This window comes from Camelus ferus, chromosome 18, assembly GCF_009834535.1.
Source record: "Camelus ferus isolate YT-003-E chromosome 18, BCGSAC_Cfer_1.0, whole genome shotgun sequence".
NCBI lineage: Eukaryota > Metazoa > Chordata > Mammalia > Artiodactyla > Camelidae > Camelus > Camelus ferus.
The window spans coordinates 17,449,479-17,472,865 of record NC_045713.1 but is presented as its reverse complement, the minus strand read 5'-3'; the positions used below and the strand labels follow the sequence as shown (position 1 = coordinate 17,472,865).

General features: G+C 48.7%; 2 protein-coding genes across 11 annotated transcripts in view; both read left to right on the top strand.

The window, feature by feature from the left end:
• Positions 1–3,199, top strand: part of TPST1 (tyrosylprotein sulfotransferase 1) — a 122,514-nt gene extending 119,315 nt beyond the window's left edge. For 8 of the 10 annotated variants that reach the window (XR_004312670.1, XM_032460353.1, XM_032460352.1 and 5 more), the window contains one exon: positions 2,639–3,199. The gene's annotated coding sequence lies outside the window, so the exon portion shown is untranslated. Of the gene's footprint in view, positions 1–2,019 lie in introns of all 10 variants that reach the window. The other 2 variants (XR_004312669.1, XM_032460356.1) reach the window with 1 other exon arrangement.
• Positions 3,200–12,641: 9,442 nt separating this feature from the next.
• KCTD7 (potassium channel tetramerization domain containing 7) lies at positions 12,642–23,061 on the top strand. The gene is made up of 5 exons (XM_032460348.1): positions 12,642–13,018; positions 15,436–15,605; positions 18,578–18,756; positions 19,194–19,566; positions 20,313–23,061. Exons 1-5 carry the CDS (start codon positions 12,875–12,877, stop codon positions 20,401–20,403), a joined length of 957 nt encoding a protein of 318 aa, XP_032316239.1. The 5' UTR covers positions 12,642–12,874; the 3' UTR covers positions 20,404–23,061.
• Positions 23,062–23,387: the final 326 nt, after the last annotated feature.

The following is a 23,387-nucleotide window of genomic DNA, read 5'->3' as shown; positions in this document are numbered from 1 at the left end:
GGTGTTCTCCTGGAGTCTGTGTGCTTTCACTGTGAAGTCTTTCTGTCTTTGTCCTGTTTTGGAAGCTCAGCTTGCTGTTTTCAGAGGCCCTCCGTTGGCGCCCTCTTCTGTGCTGCTCCCAGCACCTGTCGGCAAGCCGATCGCGCCTCCTCCTAACACTGGGTCAGGTGCAGCTCTCTGCTGTGGGCGGGCGGGTCGCTGCCCTCCGGATGCTGCAGTCAGATGTTGCAGACTGGCCAGGTAGGAGGGCGGGTCCTGCCCCCTCCCAGCACCTCGGTCAGGGGCTGTGTTCCTGCCCGAAAGGCGGGGGGGCCGCTCTCCCTCTACCTGCACCGCCGGTAGTTCCGCTCTGTGCGGCTGCGCGCTCCGCCCTGGTCGGCGCTCCGCAGGTGGGCTCGGGGAAGACCGAGGGACAGCCCTGTCCCTGCTCCGAGCCAAAACCCAGCTCCTTGTTTGTCTTTGTGGAGCAAGTTCTCTGAGGGACGAGGATGGAAGGATCCTATCTGCCCTGGGCTGCAGGCCAGTCTCAGTCTGGCCTTTGAGGCTGCTAAGCCCTTCGGTGCGGATGCAGGTTTCGCCCCCGCCCCCGCCTGAGTGCTCAGCGCAGAGGATATGGCGGCTGTGCCTGAGCCCTGCCTCTCTTCCCCCGAAAACTTTCCGCGGGTTTTCAGAGATGGGGGTGTGCACCCTTCCCCCGAGAGCACGTCAACCTTGCTGTTTTATGGAGGGCCCAGGTTGTTCTGCCCTGTGCACCCACAGCCACGGCGCGCAGCCCCTTGCGTTCCCCCGGGGCTGCCTCCGTGCAGCCACTTCCGTCCTCCGCCCGGCTTGTGCAGCCTGGCCCTGCCCGCCGCTGCCAGCCCGCGTCTCAGGCTGGGTGTCGGGGGGATGCTCTGTGCCCGTTTAACTTAGTTCTGTTAGTCAGGGCTGCTCTGTACAGATCCGAGCCTCGGAGGCTCCCCCTCCGTCCCACTGGCCTCTCAGTTGGAAAGGGGAGACCCAGTGAGCGAGCGCCAGTCCTCCTTTGCCGCTCCCTCCCCGCGGGACCCGTCCCGCGCTGCTTTGCCTTTTCTTTCTTTTTTCCTTTTCTCCTACCAGATTTTTGGCGTCTTTATCTTTTGAAGAGGGCGATGTTCTGTCGCAGTTCCACAGGTGCTCTGGTTGGCTGAGTGGGTCTGTAGATGTGGGTCTTGGTGTATTTGTGGAAGAGGGTGACCTGCGAGCGTCCTTCTACTCCGCCATCTTCTCTGTCTCCAAGACCCCTTTATATCTGAGTCATATCAGGTACATGTCCAGGGATACCACCCAATTAGTGGCAAAGCTGGTTCAGAACCTAGACCTCCTGGCATGGATGTGCAGACCTCATATCCCTCTCCCACACTTTCTTAAGGTTGTGTTTTGCTCTGAATAATGTGGTTGCCTTAGATCATTTGGAACTTGAAAAGCTTTCTTTAAAATATGATTTTTAAAATATTTTTATCTGCTGTTCTATTTTCATTTTATATAATAACCATATATTGATTGTGTACTCCATATCAGGCATCAAATACCAAGCATTATATATATATAAAGCATATATAATATATAAATGATGTATGACGTATTATATAACATCTGTGATAACTACATATATTATTCATATATATATGATTTCATTCAAATTTCAAACCACTGTGGCAAGTAGGTGGTATTATTCCTGTTCTACTGATGGGAAAACTGAGATTGCATAATTTGTTTTGAATAAGATTTTTATGACTTGCCGTGTGTTAGTGGCTTATAGATTGAAAAAGCACGTGAGCACTGCTATACCATGTCAAAATCATGGATAGCAGGGAGCTAATAATATTAATAGGTTTCAGGATTTATGATTGCCTTTTTGTTAAGGAGTAAATGCTAAACGTAAACTTATACTCTGTGGGCACACATGTATAATAGCAGTTATGAGGCCTTGGATAGTTTTGTTTATTCATAATACTTTCAAAAGTATAGATAAATTCCCTCCTTGAAACATACATACAGGGATTCATCATGGACCAGCTGTTTACAGAATGCAGTGCCAGTTGACTCCAGCCTTGTGTTGCGTCCGCAGCAGTGTTTCTTCTTTGCTTGTGAGGCCTGCAGGTGCCCACGTTCAAGGAGAGAAAGACTCAGGAGCAGCTGGGAAGACATCAGAGCATCTCAAGCTAAATAGTAGTCTTTTGGATCCCTTTGGTCTATGAACAACAGTCACTGTGTTTTCTAAAGCTTCCTGTACGGAACCTCAATATCCACTTTCTCATATAAAGAGTCCGCACGTTTGACCCCCGGACCTTTGACGTCTCTATCAGTGCCCCTGCAGTAGCTTCAGCTGCAAATGACAGTTGCAGTCATCTCAAAACGGGCAGGAGCAGCACTTGCTTTGGCTGTCATCTGCTTGTTCTGCACGTTGAAGCTACCGGCAGGCTCTAAAACCACCGCAGACTGAGGGAGACTGTGCCTCTCCCGTAGCCCTTCTGAGGCAGCTGTTCTCATAATTGTCCAGCCCCCTGCCCATCTGCATGGCTCCTGCCAGGCCCACCACTGGAAAGGAGGCGTGTCGTGCCGGGGAGAACAAACTGCGACTCCACACCTGTAACGACATTCTGTTTGTTTGCTCTAGGGAAGACTGCTGCTGCCTTTTCAACGGCAGAGAAATTTCTAGGTCTGGCTGTCCCCTGCTGAGATGAATGGATGTGTGTACCATGGCCCGCGTCTCCTGTCATTTGCCAGTCTCCCCCCACTGAGAGGGTGGGATGTCAGCACACATTCCGACCTTCCTGAGTGGCCTGCTTCCCGAGTCCAGCGCTCTTGAACCTAATTACATGCACAGCCCCGTGGATAAGGAGCCCAGAGGGGATGTGTGCTTTCTGTTAAAACTGCTCTGGTCCTCATCTTTTCTTACCAGATTCCAAACTTTGTTTTCAAGGGGAGGGTTTTAAAATGGCATCATGTAAGCAAAAGTGGGCAGTTTCACCTTGGAATAGGTTGTCCGTACATGTTCTAATGTTTTGTAGAACACTTGTACCTGTTTAAATGTATTGATGTGGATACTATTAAATACCTTAATTATTTAAATAGTTCATTGTATTGTTTCTGAGAAGTTGAGGAATTACCACATACATTTACAACTTGATGACTTTTGTATTTTATTTTTCAAAATAAAAGCCTTAAATGTGAAGCACTCTGGTAGCCCATGCTTCCATTTCTGTGATTTCAGAGAAGCAGTAGGACCTTATCAGATGATCATTTGATAAACCAAAGTTTCTCCAGTTGGCCATTTTAGCTATTCCTCTCTATACATCATCATTTCTCAGTGAAATTTTTGCTGTAATTTATTTCAGAGAGACTTGCTGCCATCATTTTGTGTCAGAATCCTGTTCTATTTCATGCTTATATTCTGTTTTTAAAAACAAAGAAGTTACTGTTTCCAACTTTTTTCTGGAAGCCATTGTTATAGATGATACCTTCAAAATACTTCTCGAATCTGTCTACTTCCCGTCAGCTCCACTGCCCCCACCCTGACCTAAAACATCACCATCGGTCACTAGACCCTTCAGACTCTTACGATAATAGACTGTTGCATTTCCTGGAGCACACAAAGCCTTTCCTGCCTCTCCACATGTTACTCCTCTCCCTGGAGTGTTCTGCCCTTTGCTCTTTGCTGGACAGCCTCCTTCTCAATTCTCTGTTCTCAATAAACTACTTCCTCAGAAGGACTTTCCCTCACACCTTGAACTAAAAGGTAGATGCCCCTGCTGCCTACCTTACTCACATTATCACCCTGTCACATGTTGCAGTTTTTAATATTTCTTGACTTTTTAAAAAAATTGTCTCTCTCTTACATAGTTAGCGAGTTCCTGGAGGACAGAAACTATCTTTTCTTTTCCGTTTTTGTACCCCTGACACCTAGCAACATGGCACATTGTAGGAACCTAGTAAAAGATTTGATAAATGATTAATCCTCCCGGAAACCTCTAGTACATCATTTTCAGGTGAGGAAACAGAGGCTCAGCCAGGTCAAGTCACTTACGCAGTGCCCCTCAACCCATGCCACGGTGGGAACCTGGTATCTAGGAGCAAGCCTGACCCTAATGTCCCTCTTTCCACCGCCCTCCCGGAGGCCTGTCCCCTTCAGTTGAAAGTAAGTACTGCTGCCAGATCAGTCCTTTGTTCAGCGCTGTGTCTTAAGTCGCTCCTTTGTTCAAAAACTTTCTTTGATTCTCTATTGCCTCACACATTAAACTCTGCCTCCAGGAGATGGCCTCACTACTCCCTTGTGAACAGTACACTTCCTCCCTGTCTCCTTATACTCCCTTTACTTTCCGCTTCTTCCAGATGCCCAGAAACCCAATCCCTCTCCCCTCTACCTGGGAAGTCCCAGCCCCATTAAGGGCTCAGCTGTCTTAAGTCCCATTTCCTGTTACTGCTCCAACCTCCAGATAGCAATAAAAATCAGCTTCAGCATAACATAATTGTTTTTGTTTTTGCTTATTTCCTGTGTTGGTCACATACCCCTTCAGAGCCTATCAGAATGGGAGGAGAGGACATTTTTAAACTATAACCCAGCCTGACTAATCCTGGCCCCTAGGAACAGAAGGGTTTTATTCCCTACACCTGGAGACTCCACTGTTGTGCTTGGGAGCGTATTGGAACAGGAAGGGGCAGAAAACCTCCACACAAGATGGCTGATGTGGAGAGAACCTGGCCAGAAGCAGCAGATGCTGAGGTATCTCCATCCTGTTGACATTCCTTATTTCTTTCTGGTCTGAGCACTTTTCTTTTGAGCCCTGTGAAGCAAAGCCTTTCTGTTCCATGTGACATCTTAGAACACCTCTACAAAGATGACTATCTGTGAAATGTTGTGATTTGATGGAATCAAATGGAACTGTTGAACACATGAAAGATGGCTGGAGTAAAAGTTTAAAAGTAGCTGGGTTAGGGACCAAGGTAGGCCTGTGGCCTGTGACTATCAGCTTCCCAGGGCCTGCATAGCCATGTCTACAGACAGCGGGTGACCCTGGGGAGGGGGGCCAGGGGAAGGCTGGTGTCCTCAGGGGCTGCAGGAGGAGCTTAGAGAGATCATCATCCATGAAGAATCACAGAATTTAAAAATGAGAGAAAAACCTTAGTCACTTTGTCAAGTAATCATTCTAGTAACATAGGTCCAGGCTCTATGCCTGAGTTTACATGTTTAAACTCTTAAATCTCAAAATCACCCTCTGAGGTAGGTATCATTACTACCTACATTTTACAAACACTGGCTCAGGAAGTAATACTAACTTAACTAGTATTACCAGCTAGTAAGTGATGGAGTCAGGTTACAAATACAGACCACCTGACTCCAAGTCTACACCCTTCACCGCCACTTTGCCTCTCAGTAATCATCTTTATACTAGAATAGAAGCTTGTCATTAGCACTGAGTGACAGCTATTTAAGTTCCTCCTTTGTACTTGGTAATTTGCTAGGTATGACCGGGTGTGTCAAGAAGGACAGGCAGATTGCTGCCCTTGGAAATTTACGGTCTTGGTGAAAATCAAGAAAAATGCACATCAAACAATTATTTCAAGCTCTACCTAACAAAACCTATAACATTACCTACCACAGCCTGGCTGGTAGGTGATAGGTGAGTAATAGTCTAGGCATGACTTCATTCAGCGTTGCCCTCAGATTTGTTTTTCCAGGGAGCTACAGATCCTGGGGCTGTCTGGGCTTTTCTCTGGCAAGGTCAGTATTTCCAGCATCGAGTTCCATTTCCCTGCTTGTTTGTCACTATCCAAACCAGTCTTCTGCAGGACTTGCGGTCTTTGCATAAAGCAAAGCACTTTCTTAGTTATTCTGAATTGGGCAAAAGAGATCATCTCTATTCATTTTGGGTTTAAATCGTAACAAAGCAGCTCATTATTAGAGGTTTCTTTTGGCAGGGGCGGTGGGGACGAGGTTGCAGGGGAGTATTCTGGTTAGACCTTAAAAAAATGACTTTGATTCTCCCTTTGGAATTTGTTAATTATTACTGAAGGCCAGAAATTGAATCATTTTCACAATAAAATCACTATTTTTGTTATACACTGTAGAAATGGCTCTATGGAGAAGGAAAGCCTAAAATGCCCTCTGTTGGTCAAAGATGGAATGACAGCTGAATGTATGGGAAAGTTTTCACGTTGAAAGAAATAATGGAAATTCATAAATGAGTGCAAAGCTTTCTCTACAAAAATGTCTGTTGCAATGAAGTTTATAGAAACAAAGAATTGGAAAAAAACTAACAAAAGGGGGATTATTCAAGTGAATTATGGTACATCCAGATAATAGGATACTTTTCAGCTAATAGGATACTGTAGAAAAATATTTCATAACACAGAAGAATGTTCGTGTTATATTAAGAGAAAATTTGAGATCACAAAGCTGTTTTGTACGATCTCACTTTTAATATTTAAAGGATACATGGAAAACTAAACAGAATTGCTGAATTGATAATCAACAGAAAAGACACGTGCCAAGATGTTAACAGTGTCATCTCTTTGTGGTGGAGATGTGGGATTCTCATTTTCTTTCTGCTTAATTCTATTTTCTAAATGTGCTACAATTAGCATGAATCACTTTTTGTAAAACAGAAAAAAAAATGGAAGTCTTTTTAAAGAAAGAAATCAAGCGGTTGAACCTCCTAATCATACAGATAAAATCTGGGGTCTAGAGTAGTGCTGTGACTCACCAAGGTTACCCACCTAGTTGGGCTTAACACTGACTTTCAGTTCATTCATTTTTCAATCAGTCTCCTTAGCTAGCCAATTCTTTTGATGAAAAATTAGTAATGTGAATAATCTGAAGACTTGGCTATTGGTTGTTCTTCACAAGTCAGTAACTGAGACTTGAATTAGAAATGAAGCCAGGTGTCAGCTATTACGACATTTAGACAGAGCACCTTTGAAAAGATCACAATGTGGTCAGGATTGACCTATTTCTCTCGAGCAGGGGTTGGTATTCTACAGCCATTGAGCCAAATCTGGCCACACAGTGTATGTCTGGGTTTTTTTTTTTTAATTTAAAATTTTTTATTTTGGGGGAGAAGAGAGGTCATTAGGTCTATTTATTTATTCATTTATTTATTTTTCAGTGGAGGTACTGGAGATTGAACACAGGCCCTCGTGCATGTTAATCATGCGCTCTACCATTTGAGCTATCCCCTCCCCCTGTTTATGTCTTATGACGTAACTTATGTATAACCCATAACATCATTTATGTTCCATCTATGGCTGCTTTCCCTCAACAGCAGCAGAGTTGAGAAGAGACAAACTGTGTGGCCTGCTAAGCTGAAAATATTTACTCTCTGGCCCATCACAGAAAAAGTTTTCAGACACTTACTCTCATGGATTATTTTAATCTTATATTGCCTTAGGATATTTTAATGTTTCACTATGCCTTAGTGTTTCTAGCCAACCCAAAGTACCCTTAGCTGGCCATTCCAAACAAATGTCAGGACAAATATCAGAGTGAGGAAGCTCCCAAATGGCAAATTGTTTTGCTCTGATATCCTTTCACTGCCTCAGAGAAGGAGGCCACCCCCAACCCCAAATCCAAGGCAGTTTCTAAGTGGGTGGGGTTGCCTGGGGGAGAAAGGCTATGGAACAGTGGAGAAGTTCCAAGAGTTTGGGATGGTAGGAGACAGGGTGCAGGGGACTCTATCCAGCTAAAGTCTTTTTCCACTTGATGGAATCATATTGAGCAATAGATATTTAAACTGTGAAGTGCTTAAACTGAACTGATAGAACAGTGGAAATGCCATACAAACTGGGAGTGTGGTGGGAGGGAGACCTGGGGATGTGGTCCCAAGATCCTCACCCACCCACCAGTGGGATTTGACCATAATGCTTCCAGAGGTGACTGGAACAAGAGCTCACTTAGAGACTTAAGGGATGAGAAAGCAGTACATAATAGTTGGTAGGACAACTGCGGACCCTCAAACCAAATTAATAAAATACTATTTTCATCGAATTCTAGATGTAAGTTATTTTCAGTCCATTTTCTCAATCGTAGTATTTCTCCCTTTGTGTCCCATGGATGCGGAACAAGGAACTGAGAGGATTAGGGGAAAGAAAGGAGGACAGAAACATTTGCTAGGAAGACAGTGAGTTAGGTTTTGGATATGTTAAGTTTAAGGTGCCCTGGGGGACACCTAGTTAAGAAATGGCAACTAGTCAGCTTTATGGAGGATAAGGATTTGACATTCAAGAGAAAAGGCTGGGTTGGAAATTTTACATTTGGGAGTCTTTAATAGGTAAATGGTGGTTGAAACCATGGAAGTAGATGGAATTGCTTGAGAGTGTATGTAGAATAGAAAAAAAGCAAGTCAAGGACTAATTCTGGGATCTAACACCTTCGAAGAGATGAGAAGGGGAGTAGGGCCTGCAGAGGTGATGGAAACAAGATGGAGAGAAAAGGAGAGCCAGGAAGACAGTCATGCAATTCAAAGGAGGAAGGGGTTTTAAGAGAGAGAAACTGGTCAACAGTGGCATGCTTTGGAGAGTTCTAGAAGGACAAATCGCTGGGCTTGGCAATTAGGAGGCCACTCTCATCTTGGAGAGAGCAGTCTCAGTGATGTGACGGTTCAGAAGTCCAACTTGCAATGGGGATAAGGACGTGGAAGAAGCAAGTGCAGACTATTCTTGGGAGGATATTGTCTACAAAGGGACGGAGAAAGAAGGTGGGAGAAACTGGCACATAAAATGGGCTACAGCAAAGGAAACAATATAGAGGGAGAGACTGAAAATTCAGGAGAGAGAAGGGTTAACTGATGGAACAAGAACAATCCTGGAAAAGCAAGAAAGAGCCTTATTGGAAGACTTAGCCTCAAACCCAGAGAAGAGAAATTTCTCCAAAGCTGGAGGGAAAGAGAGATTAGATCAGAGTTAATCTGTAGGTGATGGGCAGTTATGGGAGGTCTTCATGCCTGATGGCCTCCCCTTCTCTCTGCAGTGGAACCCAAATTACTGTTTGCTGGAAGGAAGAGGGATTTCCTGGAGTGAGGAGGGGTCTTGAAAAGAATGGTGAGATTGGAAATAGTTAAGAGCTGACTTGGATGTTAACTAGATTTACTGTGGTCATCATTTTGCAATATAAGCAAATATCAAATCATTATGTTGTATACCTGAAACTAATATGCTCTATGTCAATTTTATCAGTTTTTTTTAAGAGCAAAAAAAGAAAAGAGAGCTGTCTTGAAGAATCACGTGGACGGATGCCCCAGTGGCACTGTGAGTTAATGATGGGTTTGGAGTGGTAAGCAGTTCACATGGTGGTGGCTCTTACTCAGGGGGAGAGCACAGAAGGCTGATGGGTTAATCTGAGGTTATTGGTTGTGTACAGAGGTCACACATATGTAGAAATTTCCTAGAGTTGTTTAAATGGATACTTTTTTAAATGAGAAAAAAGTGTAAAAAATGAAAAAATAAATAAAAAAAAACACAAAAAAAGAAAAGAAAAGAAGAAGAAAAATAATAAATGGACACATCTTGGTAGGATGGGAAAAAATAAAGTCAAGTGATGAGATAACAGAGAGAAAAGGTCGGGAGGAGAAGGGAAATAGAAAATCATGGAAACCAGGCTTGAGGAAAGAGATGGAAGGTTCAAATCTAGTGATCAAAGACTGATACATTAGAATTAGAACTTGGGAGGTAGAAGAGCTCTGGGTGCTAGCAAATCTCCTTCACAGTGTAACTGCACTTGACTGTTTTCCTTGCTGCCCATTTTCCCCTCACCTCACTCGGAACCAAGTTTTCCTCTCACCTCTTTCTGAAACAAGGATGCCCCTGAAGAGCTTTCAATGAGGGAATGACACGATCTGATGTAAAATGTTCAGAGCAGCATGAGACATAAAAGTACAGTTTCACAGCAGCCCTGCTGGTCATAGCACAACACAGCGGCATAATTAAACACTCATCAACAGTGGCCTGGAAAATATTCCATTCATTTAAACAAACAAAAAAAAAAAAACAGCTAAAATTAAACTGCATAGCTTAAAGATTTAGACAGGGGTGGTTAAGCTTGGAAGACAAGGAAATGACTGCCCGAAAAGTGAGGAGAGTGGTGACTTCAGGAGAATGGAGGTTGTCTTCATCAGAGAGGAGGATTTGGAGCAGGTGGGAGCTGGCAATGTTCTATTTCTTGCTTGAGTGGTGGTTATATGGGTATCTATCTCCTGTATAATTATTCTTCAAGCTGTACATATATGATTTTGCACTTTTTTATATCATATATCTCAACTAAAAAGAAAACATACATGGAATGATACACAGTGTATTTAGGAGGGAGGGGAGTGAGATTTGGGAGGTATAACTGTGTTTGTAATTTTGTATTTCATGAGCTGGGAGGTGAGTACATGGATTTTCAACTGTTATTGTCTATAATTGTTTATATGTCTAAACTGTTTAAATCAAAATAAAAACTGAGAGAAGGTAGTGTGGAGAAGGCGATGGATGATTTCGTTCCCGTTTTCACTTCCTTTATTGTTGTTAAATTATTTATTCAATAAGTTAGAATTGAGAGAGAAATTCAGTAGCTGAATCAGCGCTTTGGAGATCTGTTGCCTTTCAAAAGTTCTTTTCTTTGGTGAGGTGTGGAGCATGGAATCCAATTGACTACTCTCAGGACTCAGTGCCTGTAGGACTATTTGTTTGGTGGGCTCTTGGAGGAAAAGTAATCCCAGGGCTATAAGTGCCAGTGTTCTGAGAGCAGCCCCCACCTCTGTGCTGGCAGGTGCTATCCACTTCTCCCTCAAAGGCTCCCTGATCCTTCCCAACCGCCCTCATGTGAACTGGCCTGGAAGTCATTTCACTGCAGGGTGGGGAGAGCTGCAGCCAGCAAACTGCCCTGCTTTCCCAGAAAGCCTGCTCCAGCCACTTCCTACCCTCATTCCAAGTCTTCATTCCAGGCAGCTGACCTTGGACTCCCCCACCTCCCCACCCCCGCCAACAGAGTAAACAGAACCAACTGGGAAACTATACTCTTGAAGGACATCCTCAGCCAAAATGAAAGATGAAAACTCAGTAACGTAACATGGATTGCATATGGGTTTTCCTACTTCCTGAGCCTCTCAGGTTATCTTCCCATTCTCTTTACACAGCTTTGCTTTCAGGTGTTGGAATAACTGCCACCTGAGAGCCCTTAGCTCTCCAGTTTCCTCATATGGATTCTTGGAGGAGAGGCCACCGGGCAGAATGGATAGATGGAAGGAAACTGGTCCATGTAACTCCTTGTTCTGTTACTTAATGAACCAACCCAGGATCTCCTCAGACTTCTTGTTATGTAAGATAATAAAATTCTCCTGTTATTTAAGCCAGCTTTGGTTGCAGTTTCTAGTACAGCTAAATATCCATAAGGATAGAAAGAGGAAATTTTGCCATAGATATTGTTGAGAAAGGCTGGAGCAGGTAGTGATGGATAAGATAGCGTTGGGGGCTTCTTTAGGGAAATGCTACTCAAAATGTGACTCAGGGACCTGCCACATTAGAATTACCTGGGAGTTTGTTAGGAATACAAGTTCACAGGCTTTAATCCCAGACGCACCAAATCAGATTCTCTGGCAGTGGGACTGGCAATCTGTATTTTAACAAGCTCCCCCTCCAGTGACTTTGATGCAACTAAATAATTTGAAGAAAACACTGATCTTGGAGACTCCTACAGCTGGGAGTGTGATTGCTCCAACAGAGTAAGTGCTGTGACTCGAGCTCATTGCTGACCTCCCTGAAGCTGTTCTAATCATCTAGACCTCATTTTCCTTCTCTGTTACAAAGATGTAAGAATCAAATGAGGAACTGGGTGTAAAAATGGTTTGAAAGAACTAAAAAGCCTTGATCCCTAGGAGAGTCCCTGAGCTGACCCAGCCGTACCAGGGGACACAGCATCCCAGGCTGCAGATAGAGGTGTCTGATCAAGCTGGACTCTGTCTGGGCAGCCTGTGAGCTTCTTTGGGTAGGGCCTGTTTCCATCTGTGTCTCCAGGTTAAGAACTGACACGTAGAGGGTGGGAGTCACTGTCATTCTCAATTGAATTCAACTGCCTCTATTTTGAGTTTTCTTTTTCGGACTGCGGCCTGAGTCAACCAGCAGACTGGAAACGCAGGTTTTGCCCTTGTGGCTAGAGGAGCACTAGCACCTATCGCAGTGCTGCCCTTTCTCTCCTACAACCCCAGTGACCTCAGCCGTCCTCCCTCCACATCCTCCAGGAAACGATGCCCAGGATCTCCATTGAGGTGACCTGGTCCTCCCGGATTTCCCTGGCCTTCGACGCCCAAGGATGCACAGGACCCGTTGCCCTGGAGACGAACGAACGACTGAGTCGTGAGCCCTCTCCCCTCTCAAGTTTCTAGATGTCGACCTGGATGCGGGACCCACCCTTAGAGCGAACAAGAAGGCCCGGCTTAGAGGCAGTGGCCTCGCGCGCGCCCCGCGCGCCGAGCTAGTGTTAGCTGCTGGGGAGGGCGCGCCCGCTGGCCAGAGGACCAATCAGAGCAGGGCAGGCCAACAGGCCCGGCTCCCAGTGGCCACTCAGGTGCGGGCTGAACGCACAGCCTGCTCTGGGATTGGGCAAGCTTCCTGCCAATCAGGAGTGGAGCTAGCAGGGGCTCGGCCAATAGCGGGAGGCGGCAGGGTCAGGCGGGTGGCCCTGCGGTCCGCCGGGTGGTCCGCTAGACCGTCGGCGCTGAGGGAGCGGCCGCCCTGCGGCCCGCGCTCGCTGCGCTCTCTGCCCCACCCCCGCCCCTCCCGTCGGCCGCGCCGCGTCATGCCAGGCGCTGCTCTGTGCTAGTGCCCCGGCCGCCGCCCTCCCGCCCGCCCAAAGCCGCGCCCACTGCTCAGAGCCAGAGGGATGGTGGTAGTCACGGGGCGGGAGCCAGACAGCCGTCGCCCGGACGGTGCCATGTCCAGCTCCGACGCCGAAGACGACTTTCTGGAGCCTGCCACCCCGACGGCCACGCAGGCGGGGCACGCGCTGCCCCTGCTGCCGCAGGAGGTACCCGGACCGAAGGAGAGGTTGGAGGGGCGCGGGAAGGGACGCAGAGGGAGAAGCCTGTGCCAGGCAGAGCTGACCTTGGGATGTGAGCAGCGCTGAGGTCGGGGTTGGGAGTCGGGCCGAGGGCGGCGCCAGAGGAGTTGCAGTCCCCTGTCCATCCAACTCTGACCTTCCTTCTCAACCTCCGCCCCACCTCCCCGCCGCCTGAACCCACCAGGTGTGTCTTCTTTGTCCCAGGGGGCACCTGGCTCCCCACTCCCCTCCTTCCAGGATTCAGTGCCTGCAAGACTGATTTCCTCCCATCCCTATGTCCCATCCTTACCAACTGGAGGAGGGAGGGTAGGCTGTGGGAAGGAGTCCTCGGAGTCCCGAGAGATGATAGTGTCTTCTAGAGAGTCCAAGAGGGGTCCTCAGTGGTTGCCTAAACCCAGTCTACAGCTGTCCAGACAGTGGGGTAAGGGGCTGTGTACAGATAATAGATGTGGCCACGCTCACCTGACAGCTCCGTGGCTTTCCCTCACTAGCTGCTGTGCCGTGATACACGGGGGCGTCCAGTGGTCTTACTTAACACATGTGACACTCTCATATGAACACCTGAGATGACCCTCAAGAGAAGGGAAAAGAGGAGGGCCCTGCTGGGCACTGAAGACAGAGCCTAGGAGGTAGGGACTAAGGTAGTGCCAGACATGGGAGCATGTGACATGTGGGGTCCTGGGCAAATGGGCTGAGCCCCAGAGGGGCAGAGTGGGGCTGGGTGAGGCTCTCGGGGAGCTGATGGTGTCCTCTTGGGGTTAGGAGCCTGTATTCTAAACATCATGGGACACTTGTGAAAATGGGCAAAACTCTGGAAGTACTCTTTGCAGTTAAAAAAAAAAAGCCATTGGAGACATAGGGTGGTATTTTTTGTGCACTGTCATTGGGGAAACAGTGTGGTTTGAGGGAAAAAGCACAGGACCCAGAGACTATAGGCCAGGACTCCGGTGCCTGCTCTTCCACAGACTACATTGCAACCTGAAGTATTATTATCCCCAAATAATATCTTGAGTCCTTGGTATGCACATAGAATAGTTTTAGAGGAGCTATAGAATTAGCAGAAGGCATTTCCTATCCTCTGGATGTAGAAGAGTAACAGTACCTACATTCACAGAACTGTAAACACCTGTTTCATTCATTCATTCGTTCAATGCATATTTGGGGTTTTGCTGTGAGCTGGGCACTGTCCCAGGCCCTGGGTAACTTTGATGTCGTGTATTTGTAGCCTACTTTATTTCACAAAAGATTCGAAAGTTGGGGAAAAGGACTGTCTAGATAAATGCACATAGACTTTCGCAGAGCCAGAGAGATGTAAGGCTGAAAAGTATGCCCTGGGATAAAATTTTAGTTAATCTGGAGGAGGTGTGTGGGAAAATGAGAGAGAACTGGCCTCATTTCTTTCAAAACCACAAGCAGTGAAAGAGATTTAAAAAAAAAAAAAAAAAAAGGTCCTGAGCATTTTAGGGAGAACCTAGAGCTTCTCAGGGCAAATCTATACCATCATTCCTTGTCCCTCAGTCTGCCCTTCCTCCCAGAACCAGAGCTGGCCTTGGGACTAATCTCACTCCACAGATTAAGGAGAGAAGTGGTGAGGGACAGAGGGTGAGGAGTGGATGTCTGGAATTATTCAACATCTATGAGCCCTGCTGTGGGTGGACAAGATGCTGTCCTGCCCTAGGGATGCGTGGGGTCTAGTAGGGTGGGCAGACAGAGAAGATAACCACCAGCAGCACAAAGTGCCTGTTGTGCTGGGCACTCTTATAGAGGAGCATGCTGATTCAGTGACAGTAAAATGGTGGGAGTGTTTAGTTAACTCTATCTTGGGGCAGGCAAAGGACAGTAGAGCAGAAATGCTCACAGAGCAGGGGACCTTGAATAGAAGCTCTTAGAATGAGTGGTGCTGCTAACCTATATGCTGCCTTGGTGTGAATTAGCAGAAGGGCACACGGCCGCGCTAGCAAATTGCATTCACCCAGGTGCTCTTGTGCAGTGAACAGTGCACACCACCGTACGGGGCAATTGCATTTGCTCCATGGACAGAGGGAGAGTGGCAGGAGCATTTTGGACAGAGAAGACAGCATGAGCAAGGGCACTGAAATGGTACATTCAGGAAGTAGGAGGACAATGAAGGCTTTGAACTCTAGAGCAGACATAGTAGGATTGGGGTGGGAAGACCTGATTTAAGAGCAACTGGAGGAGGATGGGGAGGACTTGGTAAGTGATGAGTGTGGGGGAAGGGAGGAGAAAGAAATGCTCTGAAAGTCTCCTGGGTTGTTGCCTTGGGTGACTGAGTTCACAGCGTGGCCCCAGGAAGACAGTGGACGGAGCAGCCCCAGCTCTCCTTCCCCCATGCCTGACCGAAAGTTCTGGTGATTCTTTTCTAGTTTCCTGAGGTTGTCCCCCTTAACATCGGAGGGGCTCACTTCACCACACGCCTGTCCACCCTGCGGCGCTACGAAGACACCATGCTGGCTGCCATGTTCAGTGGGCGACATTACATCCCCACCGACGCCGAGGGCCGGTACTTCATCGACCGGGACGGCACGCACTTCGGGTACGTTTCTCCTTCTGCCATCAACTTTGTGGTCCTAGTAAGGAGTGGCCTGGGCTTAGGTGTGGGATTTTGATATCATCCATAATAATACCTAGAAGAGGAGATAACATGCTGGTGGGCAGTGAATTAGATTAAAATTCTTAGTTTCATTCCCAGATGCCAGGACAGCCAGAGAAATCCCAGGTAACACACATTAGCCGGATGTGATGAAACTGCTTTTATCCTACTCAAGTTAAGACAGAGTTTTTCATCCCCATAGAGCAAGTGTGATCCCACCTAGAGGCAGGGCTGTTCTAACCCAGCTTCTGGGAGAAGCCCTTCAGATCCAGATTCTGGGGCTCGGCACTGCCGTTAGGGAGGAAGGTGGTATGTGGCAGCTGTTCCCAGACTTCTTTCAGTAATTTACAACAAACAAAATAAAACAAAAAAAGGTGAGGGAAGGGCCATTATAGGGGTGCCATCCTATAATTTTTTCAAGAAAAGTCTTTAAAATTTTTTTCCATTGTTACTATCATTTCAACACTAAAACATGGGAAGACATAATCTCAGAAGAAAGATAACACCCCCAAGAAAGGACTTCTGACAACGTTACACATAAACAATTTAAAGACTTTGTTTCAGTTTCCGTGTTTGCGACACGAGAAATAATTACAGCTGCCTTGCAGGCCTGTCATGTGGATTGAATGGAGAGCCTTGGTGTGACCCCTGGCCAGGTCCTTTCAGAGCATGCGACTGAAGCTCCTTGCCCCATCATTCTCACTTTGGAGATGACTGGAGAACTAACATGGTCCTTGACCTGAACACAGTGAAACTCTCCAACCACTGCATCTTAGTGCTGGCCTCAAAGGAGGATGGCCCACACTGACAGAAGGGTCATTTTTATCCTCAGAAAGGACCCTCTGGTCACATAATTTGCTTTGAAGCATCTGGGTTTCCCCATTGGGCTGTCAGCTGCCTCCGATGCTGAGAAAACAGTGTCACATCGCTCTGCAGAGCTATAAAAAGATTTTTGTTTGCAGGCTGTCTGGGGGAGGAAAGTGCTGGCCCCAGCTGGCAGCTCCCACAGCACTCGGAGCTGGGCCTTGCCCTGGGGTCATGTTTTCCAGAGCGCCCCGAGGTTTGCTGATGATCCTAGAGGACTAATTTTGGAAGGGGTTCTGGGGAGGGGAGCAGTTTGGCTCTAGGCTGATGTGCCCACACCCAGGTGGCCACGGCTGGAGGGCGGCATAGCCAGGCAAGGACGTGGCAGAAAGCAGGGTACTGGGGCATTTACCCTCCAGCTACTGGACCCCGGTGGCCTTGATGCATCAGCAGCAGATGAAGGTGCTGGAGGATTCGGGTAAAATAAAATAGGGTTTAGGGCATTTCTCTGCGGGTGAGCTCGCCGACCCCCAGCACCCACGGTGGAGGCTGCCTGGGCCTCTGCCTGAGGCGGTTTCCTGTTGCCATCAGGGCGCGGCGCTTTGGACTGAAGTCTGGACTGCTGTGGGTGTGGGCGTGGAGTCTCCTGTGTCTGCACCTGGGCGTCTGGCTTGCTGTGGCTCCTTTAGCAAGGGTTTTCCTTAATCCCTCCGAGCCCCACATTTTCCTCGTTTATAAAATGGACGTGAGCGAACACTTACCCCGCAATGTCGCTGGAAGGATTGAATGGGGTGCCGCGTGAACCGTGGCTGACACAGATCAACACTCACCGTTAGCTGGTGAGGTCACAGCTTGATCCGGGGGTTTACTCACACATCCATTCCTATAAAAAAGCCCTTCCCACACCTTCCAGGGGTGAGTCCGATTATTCTTAGCACTAAAGAATCTGAAGAGAGAATGAAAAGAGCGGAATTTTTATTTTGAGAAAATACAGCGTGTGGTTTTATTCGCTCCTGAGCCCGGTGTGCTCCGGCGTTAGGCTTACGCTTTCATCTTCCCCCTGCAGCTACGGAGCAATGGGGGGGGGGGGGGGCGAGGACGCGCGGGAGCCGGAGCGCTCCCACCCGCTGCGGGGCGGGATGTAAGGCGCTTCAACCAACCGCCTCGTCAAACGTGCACTCGCCCTGTGACCGAACAGCCCCGCTCCCGGTATTTGCCCCAGGGAGACTGGTGCCTGAGTCCACAAGACAGTTCACAGGGAATGTTTATCACGGCTTTGCTCATAAGAGCCCCAAACTGGAAGTAACTCAAATGTCCATCAGCAGGAGAGAGGGTAAATAATTTGCGTTGTGTCCATACGGTGGTATGCTACTTCGCAATGAAAGGAGGGAAATGACTGCCACCGGCCACGCAAGGGGTCAGTCTCAAAACAGCAGGCTGAGGGAAAGAAGCCAGGCACGGAAGAACAACCTGTGTGATTCCACTTACATGCATTCCCAGAAGAGGCAAATCAAATCTTGGTTGATAGAAGTGAAAGTTAGAGTGGTTGCCTCTGTAGGGGTTGACCGGGCAGAGGCACAAGGACACTTTAAGGAAGTGGAAGTGTTCCATATGTTGATCTAGGTGGTGGTCGTATGGGTGTATTCATGCATTAAAAAAAGAGTTGAACTGTACAATTAATATTTGTACATTTATTGAATATTAAGAATATTTCAATTAAAATATATATATTAAGGGACCAGATATCATATCTTTCTATTTTTTCCTGTATATGCCTAATAATAACAACACCTGATATACCTAATACTAATTGTAATTACAGTAATCACGATAATGGTAATGACAGCTACTGACACAGAGGGCTTGCTCTGTGCCAGGAATTTTCAAAGCACTTTTTATATATTATTTAACTCCTTCATAACATTTTGGGATAGTTTTCTTATTCCCCCTCCCATTTTACAGATGAGAAAATCAAGGCACAGAGGGGTTAAGTTCACTTACTTAAGGCTACACAGCTGGCCGTCTGGCTCCAGAATCCGTGTTCTGACCACTGTGTGGCTCTGTCCAGGTCCGTTAGCTCCTTCTCACCCACCTCTTTCCTTCCTGCTCAGAGATGTGCTGAATTTCCTGCGCTCGGGGGACCTGCCACCCCGGGAGCGCGTGCGGGCTGTGTACAAAGAGGCCCAGTACTATGCCATCGGGCCCCTCCTGGAGCAGCTGGAGAACATGCAGCCGCTGAAGGGGGAGAAAGTGCGCCAGGCCTTTCTGGGACTCATGCCCTATTACAAAGGTGAGGGGTCAACTGCCCAGGGCAGTCGGGGAGTGAGGAAGAAGGGCTGAAGGCATCTGTCCGTGCTGAGGTCTCCCCCAAAACAAGTGGGTCCATGGTGCATCTCTATTACTCAGGATGAGAGGACATCCTTCCCGCCTCCTGCCTCCCTCCCAGTCACACGGGGACGATTCGGGTTAAACAGGCCCACGTTGCCTGCAGAATTATCAAATCGCATTTTGAAAGGATGATACCCATCCCATCCCCTTGCTTTCCTTTTGCGGTGCAGAGCCTGGATCCCTGTTTAAGTTTGTGCCCTTCCCAGGCCCACAGAGCCTCTTCCCCAGGGATCCGTCTCTTCCTTCTTGGACCCCGCTGTCACTGGGGCTCTCTCTGTGACCCCACACTGCCTTGCCCCACTCCCGTCCCAGTGATGGGTGCTGTGTTCACCCCCATAGACCACTTGGAGCGGATCGTGGAGATTGCCCGGCTGCGTGCTGTCCAGCGGAAGGCCCGCTTTGCCAAGCTCAAGGTCTGTGTCTTCAAGGAGGAGATGCCCATCACCCCCTATGAGTGTCCGCTTCTCAACTCCCTGCGCTTCGAGCGGAGCGAGAGTGATGGGCAGCTCTTTGAGCACCACTGCGAAGTAGACGTGTCTTTCGGACCCTGGGAGGCTGTGGCTGACGTTTACGACCTGCTGCACTGCCTGGTCACGGACCTGTCAGCCCAGGGCCTCACCGTGGACCACCAGTGCATCGGGGTGTGTGACAAGCACCTCATCAACCACTACTACTGCAAGCGCCCCATCTATGAGTTCAAGATCACATGGTGGTGAGTAGCCCTGGGAGGGAGCAGAGTCCCATCAGGGAGGGTGCCCATTTTCCCTGGGCTCTGGGAGCGAGACCCCTGGCATGGCTCCTGGCAGCCCCAGACCTACAGAGGTGAGGACCGGGTCCTGAGGCACAGCACCTGGCGGATGGAGGTGTGGCTCCAGTCTCCCTGGCTGTACCTCGGGGCCAGGCTCAGGGCTGGTGGCCCGCGGGGACTTGGTGCCTGCACTCACCTGGCCTTTCCTCAAGGCATGGCAGTCTTTGCCTGAGGCTGATGGGGTCCAGCTGGCTGGGGCTTGACCAGGATGTCCAGAGAGGTTTTGTCACTTTCTTGACCTTGCAAGAGCGTTTCTGCCCTTTATAGAGCCACGTTACCTAACTGATGCAGGCATCATCACTTCCTCCACGCTGTCCAAGCATCCCTTCCCTGTGCTCAGTGTGTAAGTGTGAACGTAGGACATGATGAGGGATTTACCCAAGTAGCCACCCCACAGCCCCTGGCTGAGGAAGGAGCGTTTTCTCTCCCTCTTCCCCCAGCCTTAGCCCCACGCTGCGTTTTAGGATGTGGATGGACTCTACTCCTCCCAAAGCATATTTTTCACCACCTTTTGGAGATGTAACCATAGTTGCCAAAGCCATGCACCAGATTGGCCTTAGAAAAGCACAATGTTTACAGCCCTGCCTCAGGGCCTTGGCTTCTCCTACCTTCCACCAACCTTCCTTGCTTGAAGGGCTGTCTTCTCACAGGGCTGGAATGCACATTTCAGCGGCTCCTTTCGAAGATTCCCTAAATCGAGCGGGCAAGATGTCTAGACCTTCTCTTGTCTTTGAGATGTAACATCCTTTCTAGAGGCTCAGGATACCTCCTTGGCTGCTAGTCCGTGTGCTAGGATCCAGTGTGCGGTGAACCTCCCTGGATGGAACCCTGTTGCTTCATCCTGTGAACGTTCTCCTTCTAGAAAACTGTCTGTTCTGGGGAAGGTAGGAAGGAAGGAAGGGGTTGAGGGAGAGGCACAGCAATCCCAGGAGCTGTGGGAAGACAGCCTCAAACCTCCATTATGTTTGACTCCCCACCATTCAAACAGAAACACATCCCCAAGGCTCTGCCCCCACTGCATGTCCTCTTGCACTGTCTGCAGCCTGGGGCGGCCAGTCAGGTGTGGCCCTGCATCCGCTGAAGGAAATGCTCTGTAGCACCTGTGGCTGGAACGGGACCTTCCTGCGCCACGTTAAGGGCTCCTCCCTGTAATCGTGATTGTACCGGACTGTTGCTGGGTGTTCTTGTAGGGAGATTTTCCTCGCGTGAGCCTCATTGGTCTCAGTCCTATAAGACCAGACTGGTGAGGAGGGCGAGGGGCCGCTGACGACGTCTGCATCCTTCTGAGGAAGAGAAGGCCAAGCCCTGGGACCTTGGCTGAATTCCTTCATGGGCTGTGACCTTTGGGCCCCTGTACGGGAACAGATTGTGGGGCACAGTCTCGTACTCTGACGTCATATTCCGAGGTGGGTGGAGCAGGCGTGCAGCCTGACATCTGAGGGGACAGTACAGTATGTCGCTCAGGTTCCGAGACAACGTGTTCCTTCATTGTTCCCATCCACAAACGGATTGTCGCTTTCCTGGAGCCCATGTCCCCGCTTGGACCTTAGCCCAACAGCATGGCTCCTGCCCTGTTCCAACAGAAAAGCCTTTCCTGTAAGTTGCTCTGATTGGTGTTACCGCCTAATACAAGTTCATTTGTTGACAGACATTGAGGCAAGCTATTCAGGAAGGAGTCAGTGTGAGTAGAGATAATCAAGCCCAGTACTCTCAGTGATCCAACCTTGACCTCGGCCCCTTCTCTTTCCCACCCCAGCCCAGAGCATCACAGCACTTGGTTGTTTGAGTCCATACACAGAAGACAGGGCGTGACTGGTTCACTCAGATGCAGGTTTGCTCAAAATCAGGCCCTGAAGACTTGCTTGGGGCTACAGGGACACAGGATAAGGACACTGTCTCTGCGCTTCTTGCTGGAGACACCCCTGTTTCTCTGTCCCCCATGTTGTCCTCATGGTGGTGTGCTCTGTGCCACCGTGGGCAGACAAGGCTCTGGCCAGTAGATGGGGCAGAGCAGGAACACTGGCTGCCAGCTTAGAGCTCTTTCTAAGTGGTGTAAGAGAGTCCAGTGGCCCAGTTTAGCCATTGTCTGATGAGAAGCCCAGGTCAGGCTGAAAAAATGTTCTTGGATGTGGTGGTTTGTGGTAGTGGCCTCCAAATAAAGGTCATCTCTGAGAAGGTGTCCTCTCCCAATTGGGTCCCCTTTCAAGCTGTAAGTGGCCAGGCCCAGAACATAAGAAGGGTTGGGTCAGGAAGAAGGGCTCCAAAAGATGGGCGCTTCTCTCGGATTGAAAGGAAGACTGTTTTCCTAGCATTTTTGTACATCACATCCATGGATCAAACCAAAGTGCCTGCTTTTGGAGCTTCCCTTATGTTTGACTTTGGGTACCGTTTTTCCCAGGGGCTCTGCTCCCTGGTTGAGAAGGTGAAAGTTTTAGGAGATAGGACTGCATGATGCAGTGCCAGCCAAAATCCATGGAGAATGAAAAACTTAATGGCAACTAAGACGACTGAAATGAAACCACCGTGAAACACATCACACCGTCCCGGATTGAGGGGAATTCTTTGGGTAACACACTAACTCGACAGAGTAGAGGAGTCGTCACCAGCCTTGGTCTGCCTCTGGTTAATTCACCAGGCTGTCCAGTGCTTATCAGTGGAAAGCAGTCAAGTCTGCTCTGAGAGATTTTATTCTTTCTCCCTGGAGCTTGGGATAGTCTGGGAGCTGTCTGAGCCTTATGCCTCAGGCTGATCAGGTGATACAGTCTTCCTGTCCTGGGTTGCTCGTTGGAGGACTAGGAGATTAACATCAGCAAGCCACAGAGTGGGGTGAGCCTCGGGGTGTGATCTTGGTCCAGGCTGGATCCTGAAATGGTCAAGACAAATAATAACAAGACAAAAACTACTCACACCGAGCATTTTGATGCCAGAGTTTCAAATATCATATTTCTGCCTACCTTCTGTCCATATTCACCCCTGCTATAAGTGATTAAGCTTTCTCGGGTACCATTTTGCTGGGGCTCTTTCATGAGGGGGTGCCTGCCCCATTATCCCGAAAAAGAGGGAGGCTTTATTCATCAAAAGCCAGAGTGTTGGGAACTGGGGTAGGAGAGGCACTTTTGGGAATTCTGGAAGAAACACATGTATGCATATGTTCATGAGGGAGAGGGAGGGTTGGCAGAGGGTTGGGGGGGGGTGGGAGCAAAGACTGGTGGAGGTGGAGGAACAGGCAGTTGCCTCCGGAGTGTGGGAGGTCACTGGGTCCATCGTCTTTCTGCCGCACAGTGTCGGGTTTGTGTACACAGTGTAACCTCTCCTGTGTTCCTTCATTACGTGTCCCGTCAGCGCTTTGGTGCATGGAGCCTCAGTACCCCCATGTGGCATTAAAGTCAAGAATTAGAACCTGGGTGCCGTGCCTTTCCTTGTTAGAGGCCTAGTCTCATCCCTCCCCTGCCCTGCACGCTGCCAGCCGATAGTCTTGATTTCTGCTTAACATTTACGTGGTGTGTTTTGGGGGCGCGTACTAAATAGAACAGGCTCTCCCCTAAGGCCAGCTGCCGGACTTCTGCGCTGACGTGGAGCTAAAGGGGGACGGGCCCTCTGAAGGTCCTCCTGCTCCAGGTAGGAGGGAGCCTGCCCAGGTCGGGCGGGCGGGCAGCTCTGCCCTCCTCTGTTGAGATGTCTCCAGGGGAGGGAGGGACCACAGTTACTCAGTCATCTGTGTGGCT

Bases quoted from the DNA above. Each gene is read 5' to 3' on its own strand.
- KCTD7 (XM_032460348.1), top strand. From the start codon at position 12,875: ATGGTGGTAGTCACGGGGCGGGAGCCAGACAGCCGTCGCCCGGACGGT. The intron at 18,757-19,193 runs GTGAGGGGTCAA...TCACCCCCATAG, and splicing joins ACTCATGCCCTATTACAAAG to ACCACTTGGAGCGGATCGTG. The intron at 19,567-20,312 runs GTGAGTAGCCCT...GTCTTCTCACAG, and splicing joins GAGTTCAAGATCACATGGTG to GGCTGGAATGCACATTTCAG.